General features: G+C 36.9%; 2 protein-coding genes, 1 long non-coding RNA gene and 1 other non-coding gene across 6 annotated transcripts; 2 read left to right on the forward strand and 2 right to left on the reverse strand.

The window, feature by feature from the left end:
• Positions 1-1766: 1766 nt before the first annotated feature.
• On the forward strand, positions 1767-14041 carry LOC144658373 (uncharacterized). Of its 3 annotated transcripts, XM_078518798.1 has the most exons (8): positions 1767-1896; positions 1998-2063; positions 4303-4354; positions 4975-5004; positions 5769-5876; positions 11692-11715; positions 12867-12971; positions 13964-14041. In XM_078518798.1, the coding sequence occupies exons 3-8, from the start codon at positions 4303-4305 to the stop codon at positions 13966-13968; spliced, it is 324 nt and encodes a 107-aa protein (XP_078374924.1). In that variant the 5' UTR covers positions 1767-1896; positions 1998-2063; the 3' UTR covers positions 13969-14041. The 3 variants fall into 3 exon arrangements, with proteins under 3 accessions (XP_078374924.1, XP_078374925.1, XP_078374923.1); XM_078518797.1 differs by lacking the exons at positions 1767-1896; positions 1998-2063 and adding an exon at positions 2518-2617; XM_078518799.1 differs by lacking the exons at positions 1767-1896; positions 1998-2063; positions 11692-11715 and adding an exon at positions 2502-2617.
• LOC144658409 (uncharacterized) lies at positions 7461-10083 on the reverse strand. The gene is made up of 3 exons (XR_013571701.1): positions 9797-10083; positions 8770-8838; positions 7461-7848 (listed from the first exon to the last, which is right to left on the reverse strand). It is a non-coding gene; the product is annotated as an uncharacterized LOC144658409 (long non-coding RNA).
• Positions 11089-11163, forward strand: Trnat-ggu (transfer RNA threonine (anticodon GGU)). Its single transcript has one exon. It is a non-coding gene; the product is annotated as a tRNA-Thr (tRNA).
• Positions 14042-16182: 2141 nt separating the features above from the next.
• LOC144658227 (matrix metalloproteinase-19-like) lies at positions 16183-26680 on the reverse strand. Its single transcript, XM_078518621.1, has 9 exons — positions 26478-26680; positions 25560-25752; positions 23813-24020; positions 22848-23143; positions 22039-22071; positions 20189-20305; positions 18815-18829; positions 17393-17521; positions 16183-16725 (listed from the first exon to the last, which is right to left on the reverse strand). The coding sequence occupies exons 1-9, from the start codon at positions 26574-26576 to the stop codon at positions 16721-16723; spliced, it is 1095 nt and encodes a 364-aa protein (XP_078374747.1). The 5' UTR covers positions 26577-26680; the 3' UTR covers positions 16183-16720.
• Between the last annotated feature and the right edge of the window lies 1 nt (position 26681).

Consider the following 26681-nt stretch of genomic DNA (forward strand, 5'->3'; position numbering starts at 1 on the left):
TAGTGTCAGCCTTGCTTAACTTGTCTCTGTATTTAGAGTACGATCGGGCCACGTGAAGTGAGCGTGAGAAAGTACGGAAAGAGCCAAAAATTATAAGAGAGGGCAAACAGCAAACAATTTTAATTTATATTCTTGTGCCATTTCTTAAGGTCATTACCCTGAAATAGAACTGAACACAATTTTTTAACCAAACTTCGCCTACTGGTTTATTACTTTAAGGGAACTTAAATTTTGAAATAAAAAAGGGGGGTCACCAGATTCGTTTAGGAGCAGGAAGACCTTGTATATTCCATATAATTCCTTTAAATTTCCTCTGCGAGTACTAGCAATGTACACGTTTTTAGCGATAATTTATTTTTCAAACACAAGAATTGATCTGTTTTCATTTTACAGAAAGGATTTGATCGCTACACTTAAAATATGAGAAAAAATTGATAGGTCACCAGACTCGTTTACGAGAAAGCCACAATTTAATTCTCTCGCGGACTAAGCCACATAGAAAAAAAGCCGCCATTTTGTTTAGCGCGCGCGCTTATTACGCGTAAAATTCTGCGCAGTAAAGATGCGCAATGCAATACGAAAATAAATGTATAAACCATAATTTGGGAAACCTTTATTTGCAACTCTGGACGTTAACCAAAAGCACGCATGAGCAACGACAAGTACAGGCAAAAAAAAATTAGTGAAAGCACGCCGGAATTATGGTCGGCACGCAAAAGGGGACTAGTCGCGGGCATTAGTCCCTGCGACTATATAGCACACACAGTACACACGAAATTCACACCAATTAGCGTGCGGCTAGTTCCAAGGACAAGTCCCCTGTGGTGTTCGAAGGGACTACAGGGACCGACCGCTTTGGTTTTTGATTGGTTGATATTTTATTTTTGCAGGGACCAGTTGCAAGAACAGTTCACACGAGGGGACGAGCAAAATTAAATTTCCTACGAGTAGTCCTACGATTTCAAACCAGTTTGAATTCGTTGCACTAGTCGTAGGAATTAAAATTTGTGGCTGCTGCACTAGATTTTTTGACGAATTAAAGTACGTAGCTCACACGAAGGGACTTGTTCCCCGGGACTAGTCGCAGGGACTAGTCTTCTCGTGTATGCCGATCTTTAAGGTTCAAGCGTCAGCCTCAACTTATATTTAGACGGCTCTTGAAGTGATGGTTTTGAACACTTTCATTATGAACCATATGTAGTTTTAATTATAAGTAGTTTATAATATTTTATCTTGTATATACGATTATCATTGTACAGTTGTGAAGTAGTTCGTAATTCAGCTGCTCTGAGCTTACTAATAAAACATCTATCTATCATCTATCTATCTCATAACTAATTCCGCTTTGCTCCACTTTAGGCACACTATGTCGTTATTCTATTTCTAGTTATTTATTTAAATTTTACAACTCGGTTGCGTGGCTATGACGAGTACGTAAGCTTAATTTATACATGCAAAATGAAATTAAATTAACGGATCCGCAACTGACACAATACAACAAAAATGTTTATTTATGAGTGGCATTTTATATTTATAATACATTTACGTATTTTGACTATTTGTGACTGCATTTTTAATACTGAAGTGCGTAATTCACAAATGATTTAATTTGACCAGATATAAATAGCATGCATGTATGGAAATGCTTCAGACTTTTTCAGTCTTAAGCTTGGTCGTTGTTTTACGCGCTTTTAAGCAACCGCCATTGTCAAGGATACTTTTCGTATACCCCTAGGCTAAAAGAAAAGTCACTATTTTAATCCAACCAATCACCAAAGTTGAAATATCATAAACAACCGATAAAAGTTAACAACATTTACAGCCTATTCCTCGCTCTTTTGATTTTTACTGCCCTCATTTTTGTCCGCTCGAGCTGTATTTACCAGTGAAAGTCAGGTAGAATCATTTTAAGCCTGAGCATCTTCCAAATGTGTTTCTTATGTACTAAAAATGAGAGTCTTCAACTATAAACCTGATCGTTCATTTATTTTCTGCAGGTTTGATCATTTGAGATAGGACGCCATCTTTATCAGCATTGATACACTTTTTAGATAACGTCCACGGTAGGTACGATCTTATACTAGTCCTAACAGATACTTCATAGACCGTCGTTTGTGCTTGAATTTTTGAGCCTTTTTTCCATTTTTGGCCAACTTAACGTGTTGCAGGATCTTTCCCTAGACATGGTACACGCTTTTTAACAGCTGGCACTAATCTCGTAATTAATGTATACCAATAATTGTGGGGTACTTTCAACTTGCATGTGCGCGCATTTGGGGCAAACAATTATTTTACCAATGCTACCAACGTTAATAAATTAAAGATGCTCGTTGGACTACGACAAGATTAACACTTACATGAAAAATTGTATATTTTAATTTTATATGCTATTACATCAGCTAAACAGCTGGCATAATAACCGTATAAACAATACTATCATTATAATATATATAATACTTTTGGACACTTTACACGTGTACGTTAATAAATATTCCCAAAGGGAGTATTTATTCACACATACGTGTACGAAATCGTCTATGAAAACGGTTCCTCGCCGGAATCGCTTTAACCTGGTAAAGGAGCCGGCAAACAGCACATGGTGCAAAAAAACAACATTGTAAGTCTATTTTATTCACCAAATGTTTGAATTTACTATACCATAATAAACAAAACACGCAAACCAGTAGTAATATCGTTAGTTTGTGCGGTTTTGGACACCGGTTGTTCGATGCACTTGGAGAGAAAAATGGGCTGCAAGAAGTCCACAAACCTTAAAAATTCTGTACGCCAGAAAAAAATAACTGAACCACAAAAAACGACTTCGCATAAGTTGATTTTTATATGCAAATGAGTACAGTTAAAATGCAAACGTGATACAAGTGTTTAATTAGAATTTAAAATATAATAGTTTATTCTAGAGAACGTACTTTTCTATTGTCCTTGTTCATTAGCATTTAACCGTATCATAATTCTGTTAACTTACACATACAACTCGTCTTATAGCGAGATGGCCTCTGTCAAAATAGTTTCATTGGTACACTTGACACGTGTACGTTTACAAATACCAACTGGATTTCAAATTTCACGACCAAACGGCTCGGCTATGTAGTCGTGAGAGTCGACGACAGCTCAACTGCAGTCACGCAAGCTTCTGATGACAATACAGTCAACTTCCACTATAACGGACACCTTCGGGACCACAATTTGGTGTCCATAATAGAGAAAGTCTGTAATAGCGGGAGTTATTTTCAGTAATTCTTATTCGCCGGGAAATAAACTCCTGTCCGTAATAACAGGGTGTCCGCAAGGCGGGAGTTGACTGTAGAATGCCGTCACGTTACTTATCAGTTGTGGGTTTTTCTCTGCGATAGAAGGCGGCATCTTTATTTGTTTTTTCTTGAAATGTTAGGGGGAATGAACAGAAGACGAATTGGGAATAGTTGGCAATACACCATTTTAATAAGTCGAGGGGCCATTTTGAAGTTTTATTTTTCCGCGAAAGACGTCATTAATAAAATATTCAAAATGACCCCTCGGCCTATTACAATGGTAGATACTTCATTTTAATACGCAGCGAATCCTAATTTCTGCTTAGATTACTACACTGATAACAAAAACAATACAAAAGCAGTTTTGGTCCCAGCTTTAGATCCTTCGGGCAAGTTAGTCGAAAACAACTGAATCCGACAGTGACTTGATGACGATGCGTTTAGTTAAGGTTCAGTCGTATGGTTTTTTAAACTAGGAAGAATTGCAACTTTGTTAAAAAGCTCAATTAATTTTCTCATTTTCCTCTACAAATTATAAATATCACATAAAAGTGCATCGAACAATTTGTCATCTTGTTATGTTTGTATTCTCCAGGATGATAGGACGATTATTTTAGCTCTTTCTAATTTAATTTGTGTATATGAACTAACTGAAATACCATGACTTCTCATCAAATAAAAATTTTGCAGTGGTAGTATGACCCAGTGAAGGCCAATTCGGCGTGATAAATAAATTAGGAAGAAAATTAATAGATTAGTTAGGCCGGGGCCAAACGTCGAACTTTACATAAGTCAAACCTAACGCAAATGAACAAAACTCATTGTTGTTGGTCATTTGCATTAGGTTCGACTCAAGTGAAGTTCGACGTTGACCCGGGCCTTACAACTTCAAAACTTAAAAGTTAAGACAGTCACTAAAACATTCTTAATGATATTCGCGTACTCTCGTATTTATAGAAATGCAAGTTAAGCATTATATCGACCCTGCTTTAAAAAACGTGCAGCCTATTTAAGCCTATTTGTTCTTTTTTAGATGAATCTCCGGATTATAACCATTTTGCTGATTGGAGTTTCGTACTGCCAAGGTAAGATACCAGGGCGGGGGAAGAGCTATTCACCAAAAGTTTATACGGGGAGACCCTTGGGTCAAAAACCTAATCGCACCCTTTTATATACCGATTTTGGACAGGAAGAGTAACCCTTAAGAAGAAGAAGAAATAGAAAAAAGTCTTCCATAGACAATGGTACCAAATCGACAGTAGAAATAGTACATCTCTTTTCTGAAAGTTTTACTTGGTTTACCCGTTTTTAAAATACTCAAATGAATCAAGCGTTACAAGCGGCTGTTCAAGAGTTATTGAAAGTTCCGTTTAGATACCATTAATAAGACAAATAACGTTTTTTTAACCCTTTCTCACACTTTAACTTGTGAAATCGTACATCCATTTATATATAAAATCCGTGAAGACCTAAAGAGGTGTTGGAAAAATAGTGTAAAATATAGTGAAAATATATAGTGAAACCTTAGAGGTTTCCTTTGGACTAATAATATTAAGCTGACGTGAAAAGTAGTGATCAGTTATTCAGCAGCATAAGCTAAACTGAGAACTGAATGACATTATATTGTTTTTTTCAAATGTTATTTTGGATTTTTTTTGCCTTTGTTTTCTTTTTATTTCTCAACTCTGATTACTTTATCTTGCAGCTGCTAAAACGTCTAAAAGTGGTAATGAAGGTGAGCTCTTTCTCTCCCTTGCTGAAACTATATGCCAAGTGCAGTGGAGATATTTCAGTCACAGCACATACTGAAAATTATGTAACAGTTACACTGCTATACAATCATTGGAGCAACCACAGAACATAACATAACATAGCATAACACAACATAACATAACATAACAACATAACATAACATAACATAACATAACATAACATAACATAACATAACATAACATAACATAACATAACATAACATAACATATATAACACAAAAAGATGCAAAATTTTTATTCAATGACTTGCAAATAAGTACTAGTGGCCCTGCATTTTGTAGTTTAACTCAGTAATTTTTTGTTTGTTTCTCTATTTGCTTGTTTGTTTCTTGGTTTTAAGAACAGTATTTTTTTCTAATAGCAAACACTTAAAACATAGCATTTGAGATAATTAAAAAGTCGGATTAAAAAGCTATCATTGTACAAAGGAAGTTATATCCGTCTGTTTCTATGCTATTAAGTGTAATATTTTTTTATATATTGTTCAACAAAATAAAAACAAATTATAGTTATCGTCCAAATAAAACTACAAAAATAATCTTAGCTTTCTACGACAGAAACGACAATTTGAATGTTTATCTCCTGGTACCAAGTGTGTGACATGAAGAGCTCGATGACAATGGTGGAGATGAACAAACTCCGATCTAGCAATACTGAAAACATTTCATTTCAACACCTGATCACAATTTTAGAACTTTTTGTTTGAGTTCTTTTTCTTAACATATAGTCTGCCAAGACAGTCAAGAACCAATGTGTCAAAGTCCCATGGCTGAACGGCTTTGCAGTATTCCAAATCACGCAATCAGGGCAGCGTGCCCCAAGACATGCGGTACATGTAAGTACACTGAATCTTATATAATTTACAGGCGTAAGTTGGGTTTACACTTTCAATTTTTATGTCACAAATATATTTGATCACGTAGATGACACAAGAATTATTTGTCAGCAGTTCAAAGTTTATGCACCAGTCATTTGAAACCCCCGACCCCCCCCCCCCCTCGGGCATGAGCGGGGCAAAAGCGGGGCTTTCACTTCAGATTCACTTCATTTTGGTCCCCCACTATGCGGAGGATGCGCCAGAAATTACGGTCTTCGCATCCCGGCCCGGGGGAATAAGCGGGGCACTCACTCCATGGTCAGCGGTTTGCATTTTCGCGCCGCATGGTAATTTCGCATACATTATTTATGTCCACTCGCTCAAGATGAATAAATTACTAATACTGAGTGAAATACAACTTAAAATTGTCCGCAAGATTTGAGAAATTCCTTTTACGTTAAATGTTAGTTTGACAATAATAGCGCATTAAAGACGCTGAAGACATTCATTTATGATAGTTTAATTTGAGTTAGAATACAATGTACCGGTAATAGGAAGTTTCTAGTTTTAGAGATCCATTAACAGAGAGCCAGCTGTTTAAACAACACAGAGCATATTGTAATATCATCCTTGCCTAGTTCCTGTACGGCTTTTTCCCCAGGCCTTCACGGTATTACTGACGTCACTACTCGTTTCGGTGACGTATCCGGGACGAACGACCGGGGAAAGCCTAGACAAAAACAGGATGCGCATGCGTGCATAATTATTTTTTGAATCCAATATGGCGGATAGTCGAGCAGTTGCGTAAAGGTGCAAGTTGACCAATTTATGGATTTCTGACGCTTGTCGATGCCCCGAAACTAGTTGTGGTTTTTTTTTGAGATTACCTCGCATGTTTCTTCTCCATCGATTTCGGCAGATATGTGCTAACCAGAAGAACATCTGGGAGAGTTCGACGACTATTAAGACGCAGTATAAACAACATGACTCAGGTGACAATACACTGTAGTTGCTGTTTTAGAGCAGCTTCAATTTTGATATTCGGAAGAGAGGACTTTTACAGTGAACTGAGAGTAAGGACTGTGAGAGGTCGCTCTGCATAGTTTGTCCTATTTAGTTCATTCAGGAATTAAATTTCGCGTATGAAAGCAGATACGATGAGATGGAATTTTGCAAGGCAAAGCTAAAAACAAAAGCCCATGTTGTTTAATAACCAAGAACTGTTTTTCGATCAAGATATTTTGAAATACATGTATGTATTCATTATTCCAAGAGGATTAAAATATAGTTTGTTGGTACCCTACTGTCTTGTATTCTGTTCTGCATGAGATTGTTTCATTGAAATTTGATTTTGGGGCAACTTCCCAAGACTGGAGTGGCATTTTTTAGCTCGTTTTGGAAGTGGCATGCTTATGATGTATAAGAAATTAAACTATGCACTGTAAAAATAGTTGCTGTGGCTTGCTATTTTCCCTTTTTTTTTACTGATTAATGATCATACATTACCATAAACAAAACAGAAGAAAAAATAAAAATTGAACATAGGATAATAAATGAACGACAACATAGCCATTGGTGAACTTTAGGAACTCGTTTTATCATTTTGATGTGTATTTGTAGGTTATATTGGCGGCAACTGTTAGCATGGATATGCAGGGGAAAACTGAGGAATTGAGGGTAAAAACTAAGAGGACAACAAGCTGGATAGGGAAATCACAGAGTGACAAATAACATAAAATTGAGAATTTTCTTTTTTAAAATTTGTTTGAGTTTATATTTCTTAACTGGATTTATTTTATTACAGCATGTCAATATTGTGGGAGGGCTTGAGGTTTTCTGCATTCCTTCATTTCTCTTATGCATGTTCTTTATACTCAAAATAACATCATCCTTGTGAAAATATACAGCTCCAGCAAAGATGAAGGATTAATAATTATTTTTCTCTGCAGAACTCCTTTTTAACTGCTAGGCATCATCTGGCTTGCCCAACCTAAAGAAATATAACAGAATAATGTAATGTATCAGTCAAATCGAAAGTTCAACATCCCTTCCAGGCAACCCCCTGGTCATTTAAATTTTGGAACTGATACATAACTACACATGTGACTATATAAAAGACCACAAAAAATTAAGCCCAACAATAGAATCACAATAAAACACCACAATTATGAAAGGTAAATTATTCAAAACAAAACAAACATTTGGTTTGCATTCTCCAATGTTCAATAAACTGATATTGAAAAGGAACAATCACTCCTACTTTTAGAAAAACAGCTTAACAACCCGTTACAAAAAATTCCTGAGAGTAAAGATACCATCTCTATTATGCTTATAACCTTCAATCCTCTTAACTTGAAGTTTAATACACCTGTGATAATCTTAACGATACAATAGAACTGTTTTTTCTGGCTGCATCCTGTAGCCTTTGAGTGGGAAATCAACCATCTAGTTGTCGAATAAGTAGTTGAAGAAAATCACGGAAAGCATTATCCAATTTTACTGTCTGACTTCCCTCCAAAGAAAGCCACTTGGCTGTGTTACAATTTATTAGATTACTCGTTACTCGAGTTGAAATCATATCGCATTAGCGTACACATTTTCACAGTTGCTACTTCAACAACCAAGCGGGAACCAAGTTGATACAAATTTTCATTCGTGAGGTTTAGTAAATAGGCTTGAAACCACGAATTTTGTCCATGAAAGATGTTATTCCGGTATTCTGGAAGGTCATGGGTTCGACTCCCGTTGGGGGAACTCGGAAAATCTTTTTCCGAGTATTCAACTTGAGAACGCTTCTTCACTTACATTTAGGTACAATCTTACAAATTTAATACTTCCGAGTCGTGCACACAAGCCATTTGTTGTTGTAAATATTATTAAATATTACTTCAGGCTTATAAGAGATGTTTACCTTCGTCTTTTTCCTTTGATGGTGTTTCAATTTGACCACACTGATGGATCTCTGACTCGGGGACAGCTTCTGATAATGTGACAGAAAATTTTTCGTCGCAAAAAAATATAGTTCTCAATAAGTCTTAAGTTTGTTTACAAAAGCTTGAAATGACTTCAAATGGCATTAGATATTGAATAGGAACAATCACTCCTACTTTTAGAAAAACAGCTTAACAACCCGTTACAAAAAATTCCTGAGAGTAAAGATACCATCTCTATTATGCTTATAACCTTCAATCCCCTTAACTTGAAGTTTAATACACCTGTGATAATCTTAACGATACAATAGAACTGTTTTTTTCTGGCTGCATCCTGTAGCCTTTGAGTGGGAAATCAACCATCTAGTTGTCGAATAAGTAGTTGAAGAAAATCACGGAAAGCATTATCCAATTTTACTGTCTGACTTCCCTCCAAAGAAAGCCACTTGGCTGTATTACAATTTATTAGATTACTCGTTACTCGAGTTGAAATCATATCGCATTAGCGTACACATTTTCACAGTTGCTACTTCAACAACCAAGCGGGAACCAAGTTGATACAAATTTTCATTCGTGAGGTTTAGTAAATAGGCTTGAAACCACGAATTTTGTCCATGAAAGATGTTATTCCGGTATTCTGGAAGGTCATGGGTTCGACTCCCGTTGGGGGAACTCGGAAAATCTTTTTTCCGAGTATTCAACTTGAGAACGCTTCTTCACTTACATTTAGGTACAATCTTACAAATTTAATACTTCCGAGTCGTGCACACAAGCCATTTGTTGTTGTAAATATTATTAAATATTACTTCAGGCTTATAAGAGATGTTTACCTTCGTCTTTTTCCTTTGATGGTGTTTCAATTTGACCACACTGATGGATCTCTGACTCAGGGACAGCTTCTGATAATGTGACAGAAAATTTTTCGTCGCAAAAAAATATAGTTCTCAATAAGTCTTAAGTTTGTTTACAAAAGCTTGAAATGACTTCAAATGGCATTAGCGAACGTACCTTCAAATTCGTCGCAAAATACTCGTTTTCTCGACGATATCCCCTTTTCCTACTTGCGAAATGAAATATAGTAAATGGTTTAACTCGAAGTTATCGATATTTTCGTCTAAAAGCATCTCCAAGTTGTTCTGCTAGGGCCGGACTTTAGCTGGATTCGCGCTCATCGAACTTGAGACAAACTTGAGACATTTGTCTCATTTTCCCGGTTTTTGCCTAGGCCTCACTTTTTCGCTCGGACCACGTGACCCGAAACGAGTTGACCGCGACGAAAATAGAGGCCTAGGAACTAGGCAAATATCATCCTGCATTTCCATATAAGGTTAAGATGAAAAATTTTAATAGTCGTCTTCTTCCTTGTCCATCGGGGAGCGTTTGCAAATGTATTCCTAGCTGCTCTGAAATCAATGTGTTCATTTAACGGCTACCAACGTTTTTATCATCCCTTACTGTCATCCCTTGTTGTGCTTGGCTATAACAAGTTTTCTACATGAATTACCATGTGTGTGGATCATATAAAGGGGCGGGGGAGTTCACCAGTCACTTTTCTCCCGGGGGCCGGGGACTTCACTTGCTTTCACTTGCCAAAAAAGTGAATGCCCCGCTCATGCCCGAGGGGGGGGGGGAGGCGGGGGTTTCAAATGACTGGTGCATTAGTGCGCCGGTAATGACCTTGAACAGCAGAGATACGCACAGAGATACGCGCGCACAGTGCCCAGTGAGAGATTGGTTGTCTGGGTATTCACTGGAATTTTTCATATTGGTGTATATTAAATGTACAAGTTTGTATTTCTGCACGTGAAGAATTCATGAATTTGTTTTCCCCTCAGATGGCCTTTTTCTGTTGCTTTTCTTTCACTGTCGAGTGGCTTTAAGTTTTGATAAGTCTTCTAAAATAAAGCGTGCTAAAAGTACCTTGTTTCCACATGTCCAAAGAAAAAGAAAACGGGCAAACTCGCTTTTTTTATGTCTTTATATCTATTTGTATTCAGCACGTGCAGTTGGTCTCTTCTTGTACCCATACTACCCTTCGGTCTAGTCTTCAAGCTTTGGTCGTACAAAGTTAATGACGTTAATTAAAGAATGAAGATGAAGTATTCAACATGACACGAGCATGGGACAAAGATTTTTTTCTTTGTCCCATGCTCGTGTCATGTTAAATAGTTCATCTTCATTATTTATTACCGAGCTTAAAAATTACCATCTTTATTATTTACTACAAACTTGATGATTTCGACATTGCTAATCCTAGCAGTATCACATATCAACTTAGTAAATGGCCCAGCTCACAACGAGTCTCTCGTAGCTCAGTTGGTTAGAGCGCCCAACTGGTATCTGGGAGGCCATGGGTTCGATTCCCGTCGGGGACACAGCTTTTTTCTTTGTCCCATGCTCGTGTCATGTTGACGGACTTCATCTTCATTATATACCGAGCTTAAAATTACCATCCGATCTTTATTATTTACTACCAAGTTAATTGAAATAGCTGTATATTTACTCGTGTCTCAAGCACTCTATGTAGCCATTGCAGTAACTGTTACCAAAACTTACAGTTTTAAAATTACTTTTTGTTACGCGAGCCCTGTAGTTTTGGTTTGAATAATTATATACTTAGTACGACCTAATTGCCGGCAAATGTGCCGTTAAAAGTCAAAGAATGAAGCGTCGCCTGATTCGAGATAGAAGACACATGGTTTCTGTCTCAAGCTCCCAGAACAATATATTTAAAAACATAAGCTGCCCCTTTAAGTGAACTGATTGGTTATAAAACACACTTCGTAAGATAAGTAGTTTTGTACCGAACGTTATTGTACTGTTACTTTTGTATCTTTCACTGTTTTTTTTTCTTATTCAGTTTTCCTTTTTTTGTTTACTCCTTCCTTTCCCGACTTTTTTAGGTGATGTTGCAGTTACTGGTGAAGGTGAGCACGTTTTAATTTTCTTCGTCACTCCAACTCTACACTGATTTGTGTTGTTTTTTTTTTTGCAAACACATTTTGCGCAGAAATGTGTTCGTTAGAACACCTGTATAGAAGGTTTTATGATACACGAGAAAACTTATCAAAGGGTATGTTTCAACAACCATGCAATAACCATTAATCCTCGTTTTCAATTTCCCGATATTCTTCTCAAATTATTTCATCGTATTTTAAGAATACTAATTACGTGACCACGATAATCTTTTGGTAACAGAAACAGAAATTGTAATGCAATCTTCTGGTACATTTACTGTCCATTCTATTGTAAGTGAGTAGCGTTTTAACCTTTTGAAATACGTTGATTATTGTTTTCTTAAGGTTATTCCTTAGAATTGCAATGCGCATCCCGTACTGCGCACAATTTTACGCATGATTAGCGCGCGCACATTAAGAAAACGGCGGCCTTTTCTATACGGCTTGGCTTGCAAGAGAGATAAATCATGGATTGTCTATTAAACGAGTTCCGGGACCTATCGGGTTTTTTTGTTGTTGTTGATTTTTTTTTTTTTTTTTTTTTTTTTTTGCTTTTTCTGAATCTTGCAATCACCTTCTTTCTATAAAATGAATATAAACAAATCTAAATTGTAGAAAATTAAATAAACAACGCAACTGTGAACTTAGCCAGTACTCGTGCTAATTTAATTGTGACCTTGAGTTCACTGCATGCTGGGACCACAACCCCCCCCCCCCCCCCGTTGAATCAGTGGCGATTGAAACTGCGTGCCTTAATCACGGAAACATTTATTAAATTGTTTCTTGAAGTCGATGTGGTACATCTATAGTTATATTTCGGCACTTTGCTTTGTCATTATTTTTTTCTGCTCTCGCGAGACATGTAGTGAGTGAACGGTTAAAATAATAAACAACCAACAGGCAAAGTTTGAACGAAAATCTATTGTCAGTTCTATTTCGATGGAATGACCTTAAGGACGTTGATGATGTGGTAGAAATAAAACAAAAAGTCCGATCATCACATTTAACATTTTACATTTTCCATGGTCCCGTTGAGGAGTAAACATGCAAGACCACGTGGATGTTTTAGCAATGATGTAAATTGAATTAAGTATATATGCATTCCTTTTTTTAACATACAGGCTGTCGGGACAAACTACCGGCCTGTCAGAGTCCGATAGCTAAAACTTTTTGCCGTTTCCCAAATCACGCAATCAGCAAAGGGTGTCCTAAGACATGTGGAAAATGTAAGTAAAATTTTGTAAAATTTTCAGGCTTATGTTGCAAATAGACCCAATGTAAATATGGCTGCCGTTTATTTTCGGCTCCCAGAAGAATCATTTGTCAACAAAATTAAATTACTGTAACTTAAAGATCAGGTCGTATTAAATCAGTGTACGGAGTTTCAAGGCTATAGTTTTATATAATAGGAAGTTACAGGGACATTTATATGGCCAAAACATGAAAACGACGCTGGGCAGGCCAGGGTGGTTTTTACCATACAAATCTATTAAATCTGAATTGTCACAAATCTACTGCATTTCAACTAAAAACACTGAAACTTCTAATCGTAGCATATTGTTTCATAGATTTTCAAGTGCTTCCTTATTTAGCATCACCATCATTTTGAAGAAATGCTTCGCATACTTTTTCCAGCTCATTTCAGCCACATTGCATTTACTTCAAAACATTCAAGTCCCCAAAAAACTCGTTCGATCGTTTTAAATCATTTTGTGCAATACCCACAATCACCCGCAATGGGTTGAGTGAGAATCATTCTGACATTTAATTTCGCGATTTTAAAGTATAAGTGAGCCTACTAATCTTTCGAGATTTTATTTTCGCCATGCACCATAAGATATTTTGCTAAGATATTTTCATAGTGGTACATATTTTTATACTTAACAATAATAACTTATTAGGTTATTTGCTCCGTCTTCATTTACAACCACTTTCATATTTGCATATTCATTTCTTTTATCAAGTTTTACTTGCAGACAATTAGTAAGGTATTGAATAACTTGTCAAGCTTCCGGATTTTATATTTTTAAACAGTTTAATTGATTAACTTTAACGCATGATATTATGGTGCCGTAAATGCCGTATATGTCATAGTAGTGGTTATAAAGCTTTACTCGTAGACTAATGGGTTCGTTTATTTAGAGTTTTTAGAACGGTATAAAGATATAGTATCTAAAGTACTAATGTATTTAATTAATGCATTTTTTTCTTCTTATAGGTTAAATTCGATCTCAACGTGGGATAATTGCTCTTATAGTTGACAAAAATTGCACAATAAAGCATTATATGAAAGTTGTCTCGATGCAATAGTAATTATGATGATAAATTTGATATCGCTTTTTTCATTTGCAAATGTTCAGAAAAACGCTTAAACGTTCACCAACCTGACCGACCGATGAATATGTTGTGGTTCAAATTTTTCCTTGGTTCAAAATTTTTCAAACCAGTTTGATTTTTATTTTCCTTTGTTTCAATATAAGACAATGAAAACTAAAAATCAAACTCGTTTGAAAAATTTCAAACCAAAGAAAATTTAAACCACAACAAATACATGTAAACAGGCCACATGGACTACAACACTTTCGCATATCTCCCATACAGTAAAATCCCGCGAGTAAGCACCTATTGTTTTTCAGGTTAGCCTAAACAGGTTCTTACATAAAAGGGTCATTAACACAAATTTAAACTAATTAGGTTCTTAATAGGTTCTTAATTTCTGAAGAAAAAATTATATGTTGTTATAGAGATTTTAGTGGTATTCGGCCTTTTTCTTGTATAAAATTTCATATCACATAGTGTTCATGTCAAAATGAATCATATTTTCCCAAGAGTAAACATTTTTAATCAATTTTAGAAATTAAGAACCTGTTTCCAAATTTTAGGCTAAATAGGTTTTTATAAACATGGTATCTAATTTGCAAATTTTTAGCCTAACAGGTTCTTAAATGTTAGGTTCTTACTCGCGTGTTTTTACAGTACTTAACGTCCTCTATGCAACGTCACCGTCTTATGACGCGACCATCTGAACTGAGCCAAGGTTTTTGCTTTCCGAATAGATAGCATCCTTTGTTTAGTCTTTTTGGAGGCGGCTCGGGATCGGCCGTAGTTTGCACCAATTCTTTTCTACGTTAACTCGCTTCTTTCTATGTTTTGATGGAAAGGAACAAACAAATTACGTTCAGTTAATTTAACCTCTCTCGAAATTTCCTCTTTCCAAACCGGTACCAACCTAAAGTTTTGTTACATCGCCAAAACCCATTCGTTTTCGAAGTTTTGCTTATATCCAGGAACACGATGCAAAGTTTCGGTAATAAATCCCATTTACAAGCAATAACTTTTTAAATTTGAAATGTTCATTATGTCACGAGCGTGGGACAAACAAAAATTCTGAGTCTCCGACGGGAATCGAACCCATGGCCTCCCAGATACCGGTTGGGCGCGCTAAGGGACAGACCATTATTTTCCTGGAGGGGGGGGGGATGAAAAATTTTCCTCTGCAAACTTTTTTTTTTTTTAGTTTAGGCACCTCTGCAAACATTTTTTTCGAAATTCTTACTATTTTTTGTTATACATATCGTGTTTGCAAACAATTTATTTTGTCTTTCCAGGCCCTGCAAACAATTATTTTCAATATTTTTCATCCCCCCCCCCCCCCCCCCACCTCCAAAAAAATAATGGTCCGTCCCTAACCACTGAGCTACGAGACTCTTGGTGAGCTGGGCCATTTACTAGTTACGTTCATATGTGACACGCGTCCTGCATACTTTCTAGGATCAGCAATGTCGAAAGTATCAATTAGAGTATCGATTAAGGCTTAGAGGGACTGTGTCACGACTAAGTTAATTTTATGTTATTAAATTTTGCCAAATACTCACTATGAAACTAAATGGTTGCAAAAAAATAATTCTATGATTCTAAATGGCGAAACCATAGCGTCATTGCAGCCAAATGTGTCTCCCGGGCGTTATAATTTAAAGTTACAAGCAGACAAGATGAACTTTGAAAACTGTTCCACCAGGCTATATTTTAAAAACCCATATCGCAATCCGTTTCAATCTTCGTCATTTTTGGCCATCCGTACCGTTTTTGCATTTGGTGTGTTAGTTAAATATTCCTTCGCTGTTTTAAGAGGTTATTTTATATATTTAAACGAATTTGATGGACATTTTCTATGCCTAAGTTTGGCTAAAATCCGTGACACAGTCCCTTAAAGTTTGTTTATAGAAACCAGACGATGTCGAACTTGAATGTAGGTTATAGTGACATAGCACTTTCTGTGCGGATGATTTCCCTTTCAAAAGACGCCACATGACCAGTACATTTTTAGACCCTTTCAGCCCATTTCCGAACCATTCCCATAAACTTGTATTGTTTCAGTCAGCGAATTACGAAGGTTTCTGATTTTATGCGCTACCTCCATACAACACACTTTCTCACTTTATGGCTTGGTACTTTCTTTTCAGTAGTAAGGGCTTTAGAGATCCTCATAAAAGAAAATTAAGAATAATTTTTGGACTTTCAAACCATTAATTTTCCTTCCTTGTCTCGATCTAATGTGCCTTATTCTACTGACATGCGACATTCAATATATCGAGAGTGTCATTAAGAGGTAGTTTTAACTGCATACACTTTATTGTTTATTGTTTAACCAAATGCTACAATAATAGCGCTTTACAATAATATAACAGCACTTTACTTTACTTTACTTTACTTTACTTTACTTTACTTTACTTTATCTTATTCTACATCACTTCACATCACTTCACTTGCTTCTTTTGTTTACTTTGCTTTACTTTGCTTCATGGGCATTTTCACTTCACTTCACTTTATTAATTATCTTATCTATGTTTATATAATTTAGATTTTTTGCTCTACTTTGCTTTTAAAATTTATTTTATCTTAATTACTGACTAGTTTGTTAATCGGTTTTCGCGTTTTTCCTGATGACGGTATCTGGTCCATTTCATGTGGCGATTTACCCTTAGAAGGAAGATAAAAAGAAAAATTTATTATAGCTTCAACAAAACATTTTGTACCCTGGGGATGCAAGTAAAACAACACATTTATCTTCACAAATAGTTTCTAATGTTGTGTTATCATCATCATCATCATCATCATCCTCATCGTCATCGCCATCGTCATCATCATCATCATTGGTAGTAGTAGCAGTAGCAGTAGCAGTAGCAGTAGCAGTAGCAGTAGCAGTAGCAGTAGCAGTAGCAGTAGCAGTAGTAGTAGTAGTAGTAGTAGTAGTAGTAGTAGTAGTAGCAGCAGTAGTAGTAGTAGTAGTAGTAGTAGTAGTAGTAGTAGTAGTAGTATCACGTCACGTGACAAATTTAAACCAATCAGAATCGGAGAACAATTAGTGGTGAACTATAATGGCTGATAGTGTAAATAAGTTAAGTAAGTTAGTGTTAGTATAGTGCCAACGTATTATTCCGCGTGGGCTAATTGGGGACACCAATAATAGTACTAAAAAACTAGAAATACTTTGAAATAGCAAACCTACAATCTTTTGGAATACTCTAAAAAACATACCCCTAACTAACATTTACAGCATAATCTTGTCACTAAACTTACAATACTTTTTAAAATACTTTTAAAATGCCCCTGTGGCAGATTTCTTTCATTTTTATTCGTCACTTACCAGCAGTGCATTTGTACTTGCATGTTTTCTGGCAATTGTCATCTACATATGCATTGTTTTTGTTGCAAAGATCGTTGCTCTCATAAGCTGTGCATAGCCAGTTCGGGGCTTTATCAGTACAGGAGGATGCTGAAAAGGAATAAGAGGGGAATGTTTTATTTTATTATGACCAACGTGAAAGCATGCATTGCAATGCTTTTGAGGTCATACTACCAGATAGAGCAAGACATATTTACAAAGAAATGTTTTCTCCTGCTTGCCTTCCTCGCGTCTTTCATTCAGCTTACAAAGTGATCAACGCGCCAACGATTTTGCCGCCTTTTCATACCATCGCTTCGTCAAGGTAAAAATAAATGGCCAGATCAGATTTTTCGACATTAAAAAATCTGAAGTAACGCAATGTTCCTACAAATTTCTACAACAAGTAACTCGCAACGACACCGAGAATGTTTTTGCATAAATGCTCAAGTAGGACCCTTAGCTATGTGCTCAGCTTGTTCGTGCGCACGTGCTTACGCACGGGTGTACGGTTGCACCGGCTGACAATCACGTAACAAACATTTTTTTTTTTTCACCTCGATGGGTACACCAAATTTTATTTGGTATGGGGCTCCGCTCGAGCACGCCTTCGGCGCGTTTGAGCGATCCATTGGGTGAGCTCCACTTTTTATTTCTTTCCTGTAAGAATTAAAAAGATAGACAGCTAGCGTACAAAGTACGGTTTTAATGCATTTAAGCTTCCTTCAAGAAGTTAAAAGCTGCGTGGCACTTGGTTGTATAAGTAATTATGAAAAATGTCATATGTCAGTGCTAAAAATTCTTATAAAAATCAATGAAAAAACACGTTTTGGGCTTGGTATCAGTAGACTATCAGTGGATATTTAACAATTATTCCACAAGCGCGCGTTGGATATGAGATAGTAGATAGCCAACGAGGTACGTAGCTCCAAGTTGGCTATCTACGAAAACCGAGTTGGCTATAACGATCTCATATCCAACAAGCGCGAGTGGAATAACTGTTTTATTAAAAAAAAAAAAAAAAACAAGAGTTGCAATATTTGAGCTCCCCAGCTGTTTTCGTTGACGCGTATCGGCTCCCTTTTTTGTGGTCAATGGTATATGAGCTCATATACCATTATCTATCAACCAATCAAAACTCAGGAATTCAATATACCATTCTTTTGCTAGTTTTTAATAAATGTACGTATTTCATTATAAACGGACATTTATTCACTGATGCCCAAGCCAAAAACGTGTTACAAAGGCCGTTTGCCAATATTCTGACTTAGCTGACTAGCGCAGAAAACATAAAACCCTAAAAATCCAAGCTTGGCAAATTCTAAAGCATGTGATGATTACCTTCTGAAAAACCGCAGCCTTTGTTATTGATAGATTTCATTCATTAAATAAAAATTTACTTACAAACACCCTGTCCACCTGAAAGAAAAGAGAATTGGAATGAGGCAAAGTTATACAACCTGTCCTTCTAATATACGCACATACAAAAGATTATCTACCCCTAGGTAGGTAAGGTAAGTAGGTAAGTCTGCGTTCGAGCCTAGTGACTCATCAGGCCGGAGCTTTTCCCGGTTTCGGAAGCATAAAGCGAATAGGATGTATTTCTACTCTCCCCTCTGGATGGGTTGCTAGCCCATCGCTGGGTTACCCCCCCCCCCCCCTCCCCATCATTAAATTCACCGGTACCTATTTATACCCATGTATAGAGAGAGGCACTGTGAGAGCATAATGTCTTGCTCAACAACACGACGTGCCCAAGAACAGTACCCATGAATACAAATGTAGGCTTGTTTAAAAAGAAGGGAAGGGCTGCGAAGTGAACAAAGTGACCCAAAGAGGATGGGCAGGAAAACTATATGGCCTTTCATCCCTTATAGTTTTCAGTTACGGGAGTAGAAGAAGCATTAGCATTTCCATAATGTTGAAAGAGGTAGAAAAGCAAATTAATCTAAATCTTGCAAATTTGGAAATCTTATAATGTAAATAGGTGTTTATTTGGATTTTATTGATCCCCACATTCCTGAATTTGACTCATTTATTCACACTTTTGTAAACCTTGCACTTTTGTTGCGGATAATTTTTTTGTATCATTTATTGTTATTACAGGGGCTTTGTCACGGATCTTACCAAATTTCTGAACAGCCAAAATTTATATTTGTGTCGTAAGAAACCTTAAAAGGATGGTTCATTTTTTATAAATAATTGCTACATTAGAGTATTGAACCTCTAAACAAGCGTCTTTGGCTATGGATGGCTCGGATAAAAATGGATTGTAATTTGAAAGATTAAGGCTTACAGGGCCGTAACCAGACCTTTGCCATAGACGAGGCAAGATCTTGCTAGGGGGTTCTGGGGAGATGCCCATCAGAAAATTTTGAAATCTAGAAGCTCTGAAACTGTTCCAGAGTCATTTTTGGTGACGTATTTCTTGGAAAAACTCAATCGCGTCCAAATGGGGATTATTTTCCCAACAAAAAAATTTGTTTTTAATTTTGGACAAAAATCTAGACGAGGCAAGTGCCTCGTCTTGCCTCTTGCTAGTTACGGCCCTGGCTTAATTTCTGCGCGTCTCCAAAAAATCGATATTTATAGCCGTGGTTTGAATTCTCTCAGCAAATTACGGTTATATCTTCCTTTAGATGTTCAAAGATAATGATTTTCATGGCTTAAGTTGGCTACCGCTCATTTTAGAGCAGCTTTGACCAGAATCCTCGTGACGTAGCCCCTTTAAAGACTTCTACTACTACTGTAACATTGACAGCAAACAACTAAACCAACCGCATAGGCCACAGGTCTGGGGGCAAATTTGCTTCATTTGGCTGGCTACATCTGGGTCTTCGACAATACAATATTGTTTATAAGAACTGCACGTGGTCATTTTGTCACTACATTGTGCTGCAACAAAGCGGAACAACAATCGATAAAGATATCAGTATAAAATTAACATTTGTACACGCCTTCAGAAGTTAGCCTCATGGTTGAGCTTGGTTACGGTTACACGGCCCCACAAGCTTTTAGCTTTAAACTTTTTTACCGTGTTTAAAAAAAGTTGTTGTATTTGCATTTGTAAGGCGCTGGACATCTAATCCAGAGTTCTCGGATTCAAATCCTCCTGCCTGCCACTTAATTCAAACGTCGATAAAAACGATTAAGAATTAAAAACAGCTGGCACCCTTATATAAAAAAGTCAAAAAAATGTCTTTGTATTGGTGAGAAAGAGTCTTAAAGGCAATGTTGATCGAAATACGATTTTTATACCTAATCGTACCTTTTTGGTACGCTTCTTCGGCATATCAGGCGAGTTTGGTCGAGCCATGGTTCGTATTTTGGCGAGACGTTTCACAATACCCATGGCGAGACCAAACGAGCGTGATATGCAGCCCAAGCGTTCCAAAAAGGTACTATTAGGTATTTACCGTACCAAAATTCAGCCAAAAATCCGGTGATGTTATTCACTCTGTTGAAGCCATGCTTGCCAGGCACGTAGTGCAAAATGTGTTGACCTGCTTGTATTGATACTTTTTTGGTCTTCAACACTTTTATCAAGTCTTCTTCTCACATTTTTTTACTCGTTTGTTTGGAGTTTCATTCTCTACATTTTAAAAATCCAAATTTAGCGAAAAATTTGGAAACTCCGACTCCATTGTTTCAGTATGAATGTTTCAGTACTCGTCGGCAAACATTGCGCAATTGGCGAGCGCGCTCAAGTTTAGTTTTGGCGGGAAAGTTTTTCTCATTTTACGACCGGTAAACACCAGCTTATTAAAAATACTAGTTTCTGTTTTATTGGTAAAACCTCTTTTCAATTCATCGTACGGAATAATAATAATAATAATATAATAATAATAATAATAATAATAATAATAATAATAAATAATAATTTTTAAAGAGGAGGCTCCCGTCACATGAAGTGGTTTTCAGGGAGGTCCTCAAATAAAACAATTACAAGGCTAAAAATCAAGTTAAAAAGGTAAAAATATAAAATTACAAGTATAATGTTCTAAAAATTAAGAATAATGTTCTAAAAATAAAAAGCTAAAAGTACTTTGCTATTAAAAAGTTCTTAATTTTCTGTTTAAAAACGTCACACGGCATAGGTCTTTTTAACACTACTTTAATTCAAAGTGACCATGATATCGTAGCATATCAGGTCAGTGACTTGATATCGTAGGATATCAGGACAGTAGATCGCGCTTCTGATTGGCTACTTGCGAATTTGGGTACGGTAATAAGTTAAAAGGTCATCATAAAGCAGCATTTGGCCCTGTTCAGTACTGCCATCCAGCAGAGTGGGGCTTATATCCGGGGGGCTTATAATCGGCTATTTTTTTTGTTTCCAGGTAGATGAGAAAATAACCAGATTGGCTTTTAAGCAGGGGGGACTTATAACCGGAATTTTACAGTATCCTTAAAAGACGGTAAGCAAGAGGAAGAGGGGTCGTCAGAAGAACTCCTGGCGAGGAGGTGTAGAGGCTAAAATGAAGAATTGGGGCCACACTTGGACGACACTGGGAAGGCTAGCCCAGGATAGAAGCCGATGGAAAACTGAAATCGTCAATGGTCTATTCTTCACTTGGGGCTATGGGCTTGAGTGAGTGTGCAAAAGTAGGTAACGGTAACATACTCACATGTGTTAGTATCCGGTGTTGCGGTTCCTTGAGCTGTAAAGTTAACGTCAAATAGAAGACCAATCAAGAACAAGCGTTATTGATTTAAAAGTAAGCAAACTGGACGAAAGGCATCAGTAATATTCCTTCCTTTTATTTGCTATATTAAAGTTATATGATTTTGTCGTTGGTACTCTCTAAAATTGTACATAAGATGTCACATGAAGCTTCTGTTTATCAAAAATCCATTTTGAACCCCCATACAAAATCTAGCGCGCCCTTCCATATATCAGCATTTTTTCTTGCTTTTAATATCTAATCTTGATCTTTCCTTGAATTTGTCACCTTTCCCAAAAGAACTACAAAAATAATGGCGTCTTTTTGTTTCACAAAAAGGAATTTAAAGTGTTCATGACACGAAATCTTTTATTGGCTTTTTTTCTTTCGTTGATATGATTAGATAAAGGATTCATAGTTAAATTTGTCTAAAAAACATTTTCCGTCATTTTTTGCCTCCGAAATGTCGCACTCTCAGCCATCTTGAAAATTTATCAAACAAGTACACGTCACAAAGGTGACGTGACGTACCTTTTGTCATAGCGGCGCGCGGCCAAAAGGTACGTAACGTCACGTCACCTTTGTGACGTCTACTTGTTTGATGAATTTTCAAGATGGCTGAGAGTGCGACATTTCGGAGGCAAAAAATGACGGAAAAAATTGTTTAGACAAACTTAACTAAGAATCCTTTATCTAATCATATCAACGAAAGAAAAAAGCCAATAAAAGATTTCGTGTCATGAACACTTTAAACAAAAGATCTCATTACGCACCATAAATGTAATCTATTCCGTGCTTTTCGTCCTCGGTAAGTTTCATGTTCGGGTTATACCCTTTGTATGTCTCGTGCATAATGGCTGAAGTGTTGCGAGAATGCTTCAATCCCAGGAGATGTCCAATTTCATGAAGAGCAACTGAAAAAAGGTTAATCCCACTGGAAGTGCCATCGGTGAATGTTTCGTCGTCGTCAAAGTGCACAGTCCCGACTTGAGGGAAAAATGCATGGGCAAGTGATCCTCCTGCGTCGTCGAATTTGCTAAGACAAGGGCTGTGAACTTTGGCGAAGAATCTTTTCAAAAAAATTGCAGAATACCTCAGGGGGATGTAAGTAAAGAGATCTAGTGATTAAAACTGAGTTCACACTTTGTGCCTGGGCAGGGTGCCCGAGTACAACTCTCGGTGAGCACTAATGTGAACCTACTATTTTTTCAAGTAACCACGCCATAATTCGGGCAAGTACCAGTGCTCGGGCGCTAAGCGTGAACACGGTCTAAGGTTTATAATACTAGGGATGGTTTGTTATTGTTTATATACTTATTTTGCAATTGTCCTTCCCCCAATAGCCCTCAATGGTCCTTATAAAAGACCTTTTTCGCATTTAATATTGCCTCGCTCTGTAACAATGCATCCAAGTGACTCTTACCCTTGTGTTTTGTTTGAAATAACACTTACGTTGGACTAGAGCAGTTTTCAATTGAGTTTCGTAAAGCCAAAACCCGGCGGCCAATCGCAAAGAACACAGACAATCCAGTAAACCAATCAAAACTTGAAGCAAATGCAGGTTGGCTGCACGAAGCACGGGAAACGTGTGCGAGCGAGTCACGATTTTAGTTCTGATTGGCTGACAAAGTGGCGCGAGATTTTTAAGCCAATCACTAAGGGTAGTAATGTAAAACCAAAGCAAACGCAATTTACTTTCGACACTGAAGTGAAAACCGCTCTATCCCATATCACTTACGATATTGTAATATCCGCACTTGAACTGGAACCTGTCACATCTGTGAATGACAACGGACTGATATCTTGCCATTCCTTGAAGGCCTTCTGCATGATACTGTGCTGTTGAACACGGCTTAATCCGCTCTTCGACGCATAGTTGTGGAACCTGTAAGTGAGACGGTGCTTTGTCCAGTTGGTACCGGCAGTAGAAAACCTCTTCTGTCTACCTGAAATACAATCAAGGCCAACATATAAGAAACTTTGGATACAGAACCTTCAGGCCAAATAAGCCAATTTATAATATGGCTGGCTGCGCGAGCGGGCAAGATGAACCGAATCCTGGGCTATGATTGGCTACCCTAGCGGGCAAGATGTAAATATCTTGTCCGCTCGGGATTGCCCGCTGTGTTCCCGCGAAAAAAATCTTCTTTTTTTACTTAACAACAAAAAACCTCGTCCGGACCCAAGTGTAATTTAAGAGCCATTGGAAATAAAGAGTAGAGTACAAAAACTTAATCCATGCAACAGAAAGAGAACTAGTATAACTTTACACTTTTTTTTTCATTTTCAGCGAGATTGTTACGCCTATTAGGGTTAGGGTCAATAATTCACTAATTAAAGCAGATTTTTTACACATACGCCATATACAAAAATAACTGCTTCCACACTGTATTTAAGAGCCTGTTTTAGAACCTGTTCAGCCTGAATTTGCAATAGACATATGCATCCATTCCAGCTTGTTGCAGAAAATAAGAAAATTTAAAAATTATATATGTGGCTCTTCACTATATGGCAATTAGTGTGCCAGAAAGGAAGTAGCATGTCCTTGATTCAGGTTTTAATGAAGACAAGATTACATCCATAACCTGGAACAAGTATGCCCCACTACGTGTGCTTTGATGAATTTGCAGAACAGCCGATTATTCGCTTTTAAATTATTCATCCCGTGTATTTGGTTTTCACTTGGCCGATCACGAATGTTGTGAGATTATTTTAGGGTAAGTTCCTAGAGGAGGAGATGGAAAACTATGTACTCATTACAGGAAAAACGTACCTGTGGGCGTGCCGATGTAAAGAAACGAAACCATCTTTCAGCTTATTTAAGAGAATTTTATCAAATATATATCAAACCGAAAGGCATATTTCTCTTAAATCGAATTATATGAATTCGTTTAGGAAACAATGGAGAATATATATATTAATGTTTGAGGAAACGATCCTTTAAAAAGTCAACAATTATGTTAAAGTAATTGTTAGTATCGTGTGTAAGGCAACAAAAAATGGAAAACATTTGAGGAAAACGTCTAGAATAAGCAAATTTAAGTAATAATTTAGGTAAGGTAAAGTTATTTCTTCTGTTGTAAAAAAAAGCCTTGAAAATCTAAATTGTAAAGTTAAAACTCTGTTGTAAGTAAGTATAGCTTAAATCATCTCCTTTTATTTTTAAAGTGTTGATAATCAATAAAAAAACTTTATGTTTAAAAGAAATCACAAAAAGTACCGGCTGCGTAGAATTATTGAATATCCAAACGAGCACTTTGGTTTGATGACACACTTAGCTAACAACCACTGGTTGGTGCTTCACTGTACACGTCAGAGATCCTTATCAGAAATTCTCTTCAACGTACATTTAAAAACGTCTCCATGTCTCCCTTTCTTCACAGAAAAAGTCCCAAAGATCCATTAACTTTAAATTCCAATTTATTCTAAACTGTAAGAAAACCACTCGGTCACTCTACCTACGCCTATGAACACTACATCCTTACCAGAGTTGGTGACTTCCTCCTCATCGAAATCAGGGACACCACATCTTGGCTTGTGCATTTCTGTCATTGTTTTGGAATCGAGGTGGCCAGTGTCTGGAATATCAGAATGTTGTTGGAAGATCCTCACAGCATCCTTGAAATTGTGATTTCCATCTCTCAAAGGCGACAGATAGCCGTATTCTTTAAGATAATGCTAGGTAAGAAAGGAGGAGAGACAAAATGGAATCTCTATAGGAATTAATTTGAAATAATTTCCTTTCAGCAATAGTATGTATATTTGGAATGTAAAAATGGACATCAGGGGGAGTTGAGCTCAGGCTCGTCACTTTTAACGGCGCGTGTTCACGCCATTTTGCCTCAAGAACATTGTCTGGCGTCATTCTTCGATGCGTAGTCCATCGACAGCAAAAAAGGAAAGCGATATGGCAGTAACTCTTCAGGAAACATGGTCCCGCCTGAGCTCATGGGCCGTCCAACCTCACCTCGCGAGGAATAAATTGCATATGCAGTAAACAACCTATCTGGGCTATTAATCATCATTTTCTCGAAAAAGAGTATGGAGACCTATCCTTTTTTATCTGCAATTTAACTTAAAGTATTTCTTTTTTTCTATAAAATAAATGTAGACCAATTCTCAGTGTAGGAAAAGAAACAATTGTCGAAAACGTAAATTTAGCAAGCAATCGTGACTATAATCATGAAATAAGCAAGGTGATGTTGCTCCTAAACTAGCAGGGGTACCCCTATTTTTATTTCAAAATTTAAGTTCTTAATATATAGATTTAGCCAAGCTTAAAAGCGGAGCTCCACACTTATTTTCTGTTCTTAAAATTTTGTGAAAATACTCTCATTGAAATATTGTTATTGAGTCTCCCAGAGACATGCAGAGACCTTCAAACATCTTGTGTTTATACATACCACTGCGAAGCGCTCCTCCTTGTTGTCCACTGGGGCTCCATTGAGAGTCTTTAGACATGAGACAAGTAAAACCAATCGCAAAATCTGCGATGGTTGCATGGTCTTTGTTACCTCCCTTGTTCCTTTTTTACTTCTCCTTTTTAGCGAGTTCGCTTCTTTTCAATGTGTCCTTGAAGACACTTCCTAGACAACTCATTAGCTTGT

Source organism: Oculina patagonica, chromosome 6 (genome assembly GCF_052425735.1).
Source record: "Oculina patagonica isolate OP01 chromosome 6, crgOcupat, whole genome shotgun sequence".
NCBI classification, from domain to species: domain Eukaryota; kingdom Metazoa; phylum Cnidaria; class Anthozoa; order Scleractinia; family Oculinidae; genus Oculina; species Oculina patagonica.

Bases quoted from the DNA above. Each gene is read 5' to 3' on its own strand.
- LOC144658227 (XM_078518621.1), bottom strand. From the start codon at position 26,576: ATGCAACCATCGCAGATTTTGCGATTGGTTTTACTTGTCTCATGTCTA. The intron at 23,144-23,812 runs GTAAGTGATATG...TTTTTTGAAAAG, and splicing joins AGTGCGGATATTACAATATC to ATTCTTCGCCAAAGTTCACA. The intron at 22,072-22,847 runs GTGCGTAATGAG...TTAACTTTACAG, and splicing joins CGGAATAGATTACATTTATG to CTCAAGGAACCGCAACACCG.
- LOC144658373 (XM_078518797.1), top strand. From the start codon at position 2,597: ATGGTGCAAAAAAACAACATT. The intron at 4,355-4,974 runs GTAAGATACCAG...TTTATCTTGCAG, and splicing joins TGGAGTTTCGTACTGCCAAG to CTGCTAAAACGTCTAAAAGT. The intron at 11,716-12,866 runs GTGAGCACGTTT...TTTAACATACAG, and splicing joins TGTTGCAGTTACTGGTGAAG to GCTGTCGGGACAAACTACCG.